Genomic DNA, 8,129 nt, shown 5'->3' with positions numbered 1-8,129 from the left:
TTGTATACTTGTTTCAGATAGACGAGTGTGGATGGGAGACTTGGAAGGGGTTGGCCTCAGCGAACGTACCTCAAAACATTGTACCTCCCCGCGCTGTGTATCCCAAGGCCTCACTGCGCCGATATCCCCGTCGCCTGACCAACCGACACCCCCCACGTCTTCTAACGCCACTTCTTCAAATTAGACTCACCCAGACTGAAATCCGACTTCTGCGCATGGGCCACGAAGTTTCAATCGCACTGTACGTGCGCCGCACGTGGTATTCTGTAGAAGAGCCACACTCAAGGGGCCAAAGAGCCGCATGTGGCTCGTGAACCAGTTTTCCAAACACTGAACTAGGGGAACTGGGGGAATTGGGGGAACTGGGGGAACTGGGGGCAACAGGGGGAATTGGGGGAAGTGGGGGAGGGTACAAGGAGGTTCTCTCTGTCTTAGCCCCTTACCTGTGGACAATGTGACCAGAAACCCGTGGATGCCTGACACCATGGATAGTGCCGAACCCTATTCGTACTGTCCTTTTCCCATGCATAAGACCCGTGATGAAGTTTAATTTATAAATTAGTCACAGAGGCTACAAAATAGAGCCTCTGCTAAGAAAATAGAGCAATTATCACAATTCACTGTGATGAGTCCATTGAGATATCTCTCTCTCTCACTCTCTCTCTCTCTCTCTCTCTCTCTCTCTCTCTCTCTCTCTCTCTCTCTCTGTATCTACTGTCCTGCGCTCACCCTGCTTCTTGGTGAGGTGATAACGTGCCCAGGTGGGGAGAGGTGTTTGCAATTTGAGGTGCGACAGCAACACCAGCGCTGATTCCTTTGTCCGTCACAGTCTCAGGCAGGGCTAGAGGCCCGTTCTGGCGTAGAGCTTAGCAACCTCAGCCTGCGAGGCTTCTCCTCATTAGGTCGAGAACTTTCCTCTTTTCACTGAGAGCAGCTCTTCCTGGCTTCTCTGTGGCATCTTTGGGGCCGTTAGCAAGTAAAACGAGGGTGACGAACCCGGGCACCTCCAAGGCCCACAGTGGGCCTGACACCCAGGTGGCGGCCGCGTGGCTGATGCGGGAGTGACCACAGCGTGGACACGGGGCACAGGACGAGTCACGTGGACATCATGCGACTTCATCACAGCTGCTCAGAGCAGCCGCAACTTAAAACTAACGACTTGTTCATTTCTGGAGTTTTCCATTCGGTGTTTTTACACGGCTCCGGATCGTCTAAAACCATGGGAAGCAGAAGTGTACTATGTTTGCCACTTTGCATGACTCTATTTCAGAATAAAAAGTGAAATAAATGACGTGGGCCTAGTAACCACGGGAGGGGAGGTGTGGTCACAGAGCCAGCGGCCTGGGAGCTCTGGTTGGAAGGAACTGGCGCTCCCCTTGATTCAAGGCCGCCCGCCCTGTGGTCCACCTCCTGGCCTGAGGCCCCGAGACCAGGGAAGAGGGGGATGGGCGTGGCCCGGGCCTGGGGACAGCGGTGGGCAGGCTGTGTGTGTGTGTGGCAGGGGGGCAGGGGGAGGAAGGGGGGGGGACGTGTCTGCATGCTGCACCCATTTCTATTGCTGTATAATAAATACCACAAACTCAGTGGCTGAAATGACACCCACTTATGGTCTCAGTTCCTGTGGGTCAGGAGACAAGCAGGTCAGGGGTCAATCCAGGGGTCAGCTGGGGCTGGGCCCACCTCCTGGGGCCTCCTCCAGGCCACTGGTTTGGGTGGGTGCCTGGTTTTCCTAGATGCTGACGGGAGACCACTCTCAGGTCCCAAAGGTGGCCCTCACGTCCTTGCCCTGTGACCCTCCCCCTCAAAAGTGGCATCTGCTTCTTCCCGGCCACCAGGAGGCTGTCTTGGCCCCGAGGGAGCCCCTTGTAATGCAATGTAATCACTGGAGTGGCCATCCCTTCAGTCACAGCAGCTGCCCACACTCAGGGGAGAGACAGACAAGGCCTGTGGCCCTGGGGCCATCTGAGAAGTTTGCCCCCACCCTCACCCAGGTATGTGTCACCGTCCTCCATGCTGCTTCGGTAGGGTCCCCATGAAGCCCCATCCCCTTCGTCTCTCCAGCTGGGTCTGCCTCAGGTTTCCGTCCTCAGGCCCTGGGGTCTCGCCCTGAGGTGCCCCCCCCCCCCCCCCCCCGAGAGCAGAGCGTGGCGGAGGTGATGGAGAAGCGGGACTCCATGGCCCTATAGCGCGAGGAAGCATTCTGCCAACTGCCTGAGTGAGCCCCTCGGGGACACGTCCGCGTGGCCACTGCAGTGACCGCTGGAACCAGGAGCGTGGGGCATTCGGAGTTGCATTTATGCTCTGACAGCAGAAGTGGGGAGCTTTGTGGCGCTCTAGCTCCTGAGCCTCCTCTCATGCATTTTTGTGTGAAAACATCGCGTGACACTGACTGGGCTGAGAGCAGGACTTCCCAGGCGGAGTGTGTCCTGCAGAGCGGAGTATTAGGCTAGAGAGCGTGGGGTCACTCTGTCACTCCTCACCCGAGGGCATTTCCCACTGATGTTTAGAGGGAGCAGAAGGGAGGGGGAGAGACAGAGAGAGAAAGAGACACATCGATTGGTTGCCTCCTGCACGTGCCCCAACTGGGGCTGGGGATCAAGCCAGCAACTGAGGTATGAATCGAACCCAGGACCCTTCAGTCTGCAGGCCGGTGCTTTTCCTGGTTGCGAACATAATACATGAGGGTAGCATGTGCAAGGGGGTGGCAAGCTTCTCCTGTAAAGGGCTGGTTAGTAAATATTTTCAGCTTCCGGGTCATGCGATTTCTGTGCAATAATTGAATCCATCACTTAGTGCGAAAGCAGCACAAGCGATATGTGGATGATGCGAGTGGCGTGTGCTTATGACCACTCAAATTTGAATTTCATATCCTGAAATATTACTCATTCTTTAATTTTTTCCCCCCAACCATTAAAAACTATAAAAACCATTTTTATCTTCAGGGCCCTAAAAAAGCAACCCGCAGGCTGGCTTTGGCCTGTGAGCCATGCTTTTTTGGTGACCACTGACTTTTAATTCTTATTATTTTTTATTAAAAAATATTTTTATTGATTTCAGGGAGGAAGGGAGAGGGAGAGACATAGGAACATCAATGATGAGAGAGAATCATTGATCAGCTGCCTCCTGCATGCCCCACACTGGGGATTGAGCCTGCAACCCAGGCATGTGCCCTGACGGGAATTGAACCGTGACCTCCTGGTTTACAGGCCGATGCTTAACCACTGAGCAACACCAGCTGGGCACCACTGGCTTTTTAGATGGTCTCTATTCTAATCTAAAATCTGTCCCATGTTGAATTCACAGGCTAAAACCAAAGTATTGTGTGCTTACTTGAGTTTCTTCAGAGTGTCCTGTGAAAATAACTCACAGGAGTCTCATTCGCTTGAAAACAGTAAGAACCCAGAAATAATCTCAGTTCCTTCCGTTCTCCCCTATCCTGTAATCGAGGTCAAGTGTTCAGGGACCACTTTTCAAAGACGAGTAACATTGACACGAGGGAGCAGACAGGCAGCTTTCATTAGAGGCCTAACTCCTACACTCACGTGGGACAGATGCTGAAGACGTTGTTCAAACAGTGGGAATGAACTTTTTTGGGGGTAAAATATGTTTTTATTGATTATTAGAGAGAGAGAGGAAGAGAGACGGGGAGAGAGAGAGAAAAACATTGATGAGAGAGAAACACCTTTAAATGGCTGCCAACCAGGGACCAAACCCACAACCTGGGAACATGCCCTGACCAGGAACGGACCTGGGGACCTTTGGGTGCATGGGAGGACGCCCGACCAAGCCACACCAGCCAGGGCGGGACTTAGCCTTCTGTAGTGGGAAGGAAGGTGGAAGGAAGGGAATTGCCCTGGGTCCTCAGCTGCTCCTCTGGCCCTGCACGGCGCATCTATAAATAGTCAGGGTGGCCTGCAGAAGGGGTCATAAGCCAACTTAACAGCTGTATTAAGCACATGTACTTCCCATTAGCCATAGTAACATGCCAAAACATCCATATTTTAATAGGTACTATAAAGAACATTCATAGCAAGTAATTGACAGAGCCCTGGTTAGTATGAATCAATTCTCCATTTTCTTAATTCAATTGGACATATGTAACTGCTAATTGGTAGAAGACAGTCAATGCTTCATGAGCTAAAATGAATAAGACTTTTGGGGGTAAGAAAATCAAGTGATTCTAGAAACCATCATCCGCCACACACACACACACACACAAATTCAATCATTTTATTACACCCATCATTAGAGTTGTCCTTTATAATGTAATCAATTATAAGATAATCAGTTCCATCATTTGCACAAATAGCTAATATAAAGACAGCAAGTATGGAAATGATATTAACACCCCAAATTTCCTAAACCTTGTTCTCCGGCCCTGGCCCCTTGGCCAAGCGTCTCACCACCACAACCCTGGAGGAAGCAAGAAAGGCCAAAAAACAAAACCTTCATGGCCACGCCCATGGCTACTGGCCTCACATTTATTTTTTCAGGTTTAAGCGAAGAGGGGAAAATATCTCAGATTTGAGATTTTTCTTCAGAACAGTTTTATTAGTTTGCATATGGTGTGTCTACCCTCGACTTTCCTGTCCTACTTTGACACACAAATCCAGTTATTCGTAGTCTTCTTCGCCCCATATTTCGTAGATGGTAACATTGTTATGTGGGTCTGCAGGCCTCTCAAAGTTCTGCCCCTTGTAGTCACCGGCAGTTGCCACGGCGACTTTCAGATTCCGCACCTTGGACATGAACTGCACGAGGTCCATCTCGAGCTGGTTTAAGGTCTGCAGTGCGTAGTCTTTGCTGGGGTTAGCACACTGGTTCTTCTTCGGTGCAGCACGAACCAAAGAGCCTCGAGGGCCAGGAGGGGTCTTTTCCTGTCAACAAAGATGTGCGGAGTGAATAACACCGTCGGCTTTGGGGACTTGGGACACAGGTCCAGGAGACGTGGGCTCACGTAACAGAAGGTCCTAGCGTTGCTCTAGTCCAGAGACTGGCAAACTATTGCCCAAGGGCCAATGTGGCCCACCATCTGTTATCATAAATAAAGTTTTATTGGAACACAGCCCTGCTCATTCACACACATACTGTCTAGGGCCGTGGTCAGCAAACTGCGGCTCACGAGCCACATGAGGCTCTTTGGCCCCTTGAGTGTGGCTCTTCCTAAGCCTTAGGAGTACCCTAATTAATAACAATGTACCTACCTATATAGTTTAAGTTAAAAAAATTTGGCTCTCAAAAGAAATTTCAATTGTTGTACTGTTGATATTTGGCTCTGCTGACTAATGAGTTTGCCGACCACTGGCTAGGGCTGCTTTCAGACTAAAGTGGCAGAGTTGAGTCACTCACTGCAACGCTGAAAACATCTAGTGTCTGGGCCTCTACAGAGAGGCTTGCCAGCCCCTCTGGTCGGTTTGGACACAGCCCAGGGAGGTGTGGGGGTCCGTCTGGTAGAGAATAAGCGGCCATTTTCTGTCTCGTTCCCCATCATGGAGATGATTGGCTGCTGCAGGCAGGGGCTATCACCTTTTCACACCTCTATCCCTTTACAAAGTTCTCTACCTTTACTGGGGATAATGCTATCAACTGCATTCGACTCAGCAACTTGTAAGAAGTCAACCGCTAGGGAAATTAAACCTCGGGCGGCGAATCTGGCTCTGGGAATGATTTCGACCCCAAACACACCAAGTTCTTGAATCTATCCTCATTGAACAAACTCATTGAACAGGCTAAATAACAAGCCAAGGTTTCCTTCAACCAGTAACCAGAAGCTGGTCTCCAATGTACTCCCAGCCGTGGTGGGTCTGGGCTCCATCAGGAAAGGACTGGCCAGCGTCTCCCAGGACCACGGTGGTTACTTTGCATTAAAATCCCTTCTACTCTACCATCCTGCCTGGACCACCCCCATGTCTCGGAGTCGGAGATTTCTGAGGGGGCAGCAACCTGGGATAAAGCATGGAGCCGTCCTTACCTTCATCTTTTCACGGTCTCTTCGAAACTTGAGAATTAGATACAGTATAACAATAAAAAAGAACCAGAGCCACTTGCTGACGAGCCAGCCTGGGGTGTGCTCTGGTAGGTTCTGCCTAATTCGGAAGTGCCCTCCGCAAGGCACCTTTCCGGGGGGTGCTTTGACATTCTCCCTCAGAGAAGAAAACATAAAGGCGTAGCCGCAAGATAGGCATATGGGCAGGAACAGGGTCCATTTCAGGGTCCGCATGGTGAGCAGGGGTGGGGGAGGAGGCTGCTCATGGTGGGTCTGTCTGCCCTCGCACCTGGACTCTGAGTGCTGGGGCTGAGCCGGGTTGATGTCACAGAGGCCCCGGCCAGGAGCGGCTCCGGCCATTGTGATGGCAGCAGGGAGGCCAGTGAGGCCAGGGCCTGGAAGGAGGATGTAGGGGGCTGGAGGCATTCCGAGCAGGCCGTCAACAAGAGAGGGTGGATGGTGCTTGCCATGTCCTTGCTAGCCTTTCTGACGCCCTGGTGCTGTGTTGGCCGAGGCCTGCCTGCCTTTGTGTTTCGTTTGTTGAGTTCAGATGCCGTGTCACATGTGGGGCATGTGCCCTGTGGAGCTGAGCCCAGTGAGAAAGACATTAAACCAGAGGCACCCAGGCCAGAGCCTCAGTGGTTGGAGGTCGTCCCGTAACCAAAGGTTGTGGGTTTAATTCCTGGTCAGGGCACATACCTAGGTTGTGGGTTCGAGCCCTGGTCGGGGTGCGTACGGGAGGCAACTGATGGATGTTTCTGTCACACATTGATGTTTCTCTCTCTCAAATCAATAAAAACATATCCTCAGGTGAGGACTAAAAACAAAAATTAAACATTAGGAACCATTGGCTTACATTGTTTCTAAAAATAATTATTTGCAGGATTTAATGTTGGGGTTGGGGGGAGGGTCTTTTTAAAACTTGGATTTCTGGCTCCTTTTGAAAACGTTAGATCTGAAAACACTGGTCCTAGTAGGAATGCCTTCTAGGTGGTCACGCTCTCTCCAGCCCCCGCCAGTCCCCACCGCCTCACTCACTGCTTTCACCTGGGTGCAGGCCTTGGGCGAATACGGGTGTAATTTATTAAACGGTGATTGGAGCAGGGAGTGTTGACTAGAGCAGGGTCAGGTGACACAGGAAGGCTTTCCTGAAAAAGGCATTTGGGTTGAGTTTGAAGACTGATCAGGAGGGAACTGGCACCTGACAGGGGCAAGGGCCGAGGTGAGCACACAGCCTGAAGGTAGCGAGGCCGATGCGTGGAGTATAGCTGGGGCTCTTTGGCCAGTGAATGACACGAAACAGGAAAGCCGTTAACAGTACACAAGGCTTGTCCCTGTCCCCTGGTCACCTGGCTCACTTATTCCCCAGAAACCAACCTTCTGCTGAGTATGATCAAAGGTCCACTGGGAACTTCAAGCTGTGCTGAGCTCTGGGCAGCGGCAAAGGTTCTGTGAGACAGTCTGGCACCAGAGGGGTCAGAGAGCAAGGCTGTGCCCTCACTGCTCCCCCAGGGGCAGCGTGCTGTCTGCAGGGGTGGGCCTTCCTGCAGGCGACACCTGGCAGCAGGGAAGCAGCTGGCCTGGTCTCTATGGCTGTGGCTGGAGGGTGTGCCGTGACCCTCAGGGGCTCATCCTTGCCACCTTGTCTGTTCCTAGTCCCTCCTCACATGGCACCTGTGGGAGAGGCATCCCTGTGCTCTGGGCCACACCTGCGGAGTATTCTGAGGTGCCCCCAGGGGTGTGTGCCCCATGTTATAGCTCTAATATTTGGTGGTTAGGGGGACTGCAGGAAGGGACAAACAGCCTTGATTTAGAGATGACCTCAAACCACAGAAACACTGAGGAAGTTCTGTCCCACGTGAGTTTTGTTACCAGGAAATGTTTATGAATAGTATTTAAAGACAGGAATTGACACCACCATGGCGTGAGTCCTGGCGCTCAACTTTCTTACAAAACATGAGTGGGAGACAGAACAGAAATACAGACCGAGGAGAGGAAAGGCAGACTTGCTCTACTTTTGTATCAAATGCCAGGTGCCCAACTTGATCTCTTCTATCTTCAAAGAAGCGATAAACTAGGGACGCCCCTCCCCCAGTTCTCGGCCAGGGTCCCAGCCTCTCAGTGCTCCTGCAAACACCTGTGG

General features: G+C 51.7%; 1 protein-coding gene across 1 annotated transcript; it reads right to left on the bottom strand.

Annotated features, from left to right (window-relative positions):
• Nucleotides 1–3,459: 3,459 nt before the first annotated feature.
• Nucleotides 3,460–8,089, bottom strand: LOC118662797 (protein FAM209B-like). The gene is made up of 2 exons (XM_036321685.1): nucleotides 5,972–8,089; nucleotides 3,460–4,877 (listed from the first exon to the last, which is right to left on the bottom strand). The coding sequence occupies exons 1-2, from the start codon at nucleotides 6,410–6,412 to the stop codon at nucleotides 4,614–4,616; spliced, it is 705 nt and encodes a 234-aa protein (XP_036177578.1). The 5' UTR covers nucleotides 6,413–8,089; the 3' UTR covers nucleotides 3,460–4,613.
• Nucleotides 8,090–8,129: the final 40 nt, after the last annotated feature.

This window comes from Myotis myotis, unplaced genomic scaffold (genome assembly GCF_014108235.1).
Source record: "Myotis myotis isolate mMyoMyo1 unplaced genomic scaffold, mMyoMyo1.p scaffold_m19_p_9, whole genome shotgun sequence".
NCBI lineage: Eukaryota > Metazoa > Chordata > Mammalia > Chiroptera > Vespertilionidae > Myotis > Myotis myotis.
Note: the sequence above shows the minus strand (reverse complement) of the source record. Positions and strands in the feature narration are given on the sequence as shown.